At 51.9% G+C, this 2,071-nt stretch overlaps 1 protein-coding gene across 1 annotated transcript in view; it reads right to left on the reverse strand.

Moving 5' to 3' along the window:
- Window positions 1-1,810, reverse strand: part of LOC134752529 (uncharacterized) — a 2,046-nt gene extending 236 nt beyond the window's left edge. Inside the window, exon 1 of the mRNA XM_063688223.1 lies at window positions 1-1,810. This exon is cut by the window's left edge and continues 236 nt beyond it. Coding sequence (XP_063544293.1) covers window positions 1-1,810 — 1,810 coding nt within the window.
- Between the last annotated feature and the right edge of the window lie 261 nt (window positions 1,811-2,071).

Genomic DNA, 2,071 nt, shown 5'->3' on the forward strand with positions numbered 1-2,071 from the left:
TACTCAGCTTGAACCTGTGGAGGTATTGTTTGAAGCCCCCGTGCCCTGTTAGTAGTTGTGCGATGGTGTTCCTGTTACCCAGTCTCTCCATAATCCTTTTAGCGCCCCGCACATCCCGGAAGAACAGCTTCGTGCCTGAGGCTCTTTCCGTCTCCTCATATCTACTTTGCCACCTTCTCAGGGTCCTGGCTCTTATTATTCTTTTTGCGAACGAGAGAGGGAATTTGTTATACAGCGGGGTCTTTTCCGGGTCTAGGGCCGCCGCCTTGGCTAGCTGGTCCGCCCTCTCATTTCCTTCCAGGCCCACGTGCGCCTTTATCCAAGATAGCTCTATCGGATTTCCCCATGTTAGGGCCTCCTCCAGGTTTTCCCTGATTTTTACTGCTATCGGGTTAAGGGAGTTTGGGTCGGCAACTGCCTGAAGTGAGGACCTAGAGTCACAGTAGATCACTGTCCGGTGTTCCTTGTCCTTCGCCATGCTCGTGGCTTGGTAGAGTGCCATCATTTCGGCTTGGTACACCGAACAGTGATCCGCTAGCCTGAAGCTCGTACTGTCCCGCTCCTCCCCTCCCGACCACCATGTTATCGCGCCGCCTACCTTTCCTTGGATTTTGCTGCCATCCGTGTAGACCCTCCAGGTGTCCCCCTGGGAGGGCCCCTCCGTCAAGTCCTCCTCGGTTTTTGTGAGGCTAAAGGTGAGTCGTTTCCTATCTGCCGGATGCGGGAGTATCGACGGGTGGGCCCTAGGCTGCAGTTTCCCTTCCGGCAACTCCGGGAGGGTTTTGCCTCTCTTTACCTCATAGAGCTCCTTTTGCTCCTGCAGCCTAAGGTCCAGTGGTATTATTTGTGACAGGATTGCCGCTGAGACAGTGGATACTGTGCGGTGGGCTTTGGCTATTTTTATACCGAAAGCTCTGGTTATCCTGTCTAGTTTTTTCCTGGCGTGGACCCTAGTTGCTACACTTCCCCAGGCCCCAGCAGCGTAGAGTATTGTAGGCTCAACTACGGTGTAATAAATGGTTTTCAATATATCCGGGTTTAATCCCCATCGAGTCTTTGCCATTCTGCTTACCACTTTAAAAAGGTTCAGTGCCTTGGTGGAGACATTCTCTATGTGGAGTCCGAACCCCAGGTTTTCGTCTATTGTGAGACCTAGAAGTTTTAGTTTATTGTCCAGGGCGATTTGTGTCGACATCATCTGGAATGTTGGCGTGTCATATTTTAATTTGCGCGTTATTAAGATCGCTTGTGTCTTGTGTGGGGCGAACCGGAGCTTATGCTTCATGCCCCATCTTGCAACCATTTCTAACGCGTCATTGATCTTCCTGTTGAGTTCCTCAGTGGTGTTTGCCCTCGCCATGATGACTATATCATCTGCGAAAGCCTGCAGCTGGGCGCTTCCCCCTTCAGCCTCTCGCAGCAGGGGGTCCAGCTGCAAGTTCCACAGCAGTGGCCCTCCGATCGAGCCTTGGATGCATCCTCTTTCGGTTCTCCGCCTGACCGTCTTCCCGAGATAGTTGAGGGTCACGTTCCTGTCTTCCAAGTAGCTGGAGACGATGCCCATCAGCCACTGGTCTCCGCAGTGGGTACCTAGTTCCCTCAGGATTATTGGCCACCAAGCTCCGTCGAACGCGCCCTCTATATCCAGGGAGACTATGGCCGTCAACATTTTACTATTCAGCCCCTCCTTCGCGTAGGTTATGACATCGTACAGCGCGTCCTCTGTGCTTTTTTGCGCCGTGAAGCCGTATTGTCTGGGATTTAGGCCTGTTCCCTGCGCTAGCTCCCACGTCAGTCTTTTAAAAATCATTTTTTCAAGGACTTTTCCCATTACCGGGAGCAGGCCTATGGGGCGATAGGATTTTGGTACCCCATAGTCTTCCTTTGAAGGTTTTGGGATGATTCTAATATGTGCCTCCTTCCAGCACTTTGGAAAGTATAGAAGCCGAAGGCACTGGTTAAACAGAGCCAGGATCGTGGGGCTGGTCCGGAATGCCCTGTGGCATGTGGTTAGGTTAGGTTAGGTTAGGTTAGGTTAGGTTAGGTTAGGTTAGGTTAGGTTAGGTTAGGT

Source organism: Cydia strobilella, chromosome 24, assembly GCF_947568885.1.
Source record: "Cydia strobilella chromosome 24, ilCydStro3.1, whole genome shotgun sequence".
Classification (NCBI taxonomy): Eukaryota; Metazoa; Arthropoda; class Insecta; order Lepidoptera; family Tortricidae; genus Cydia; species Cydia strobilella.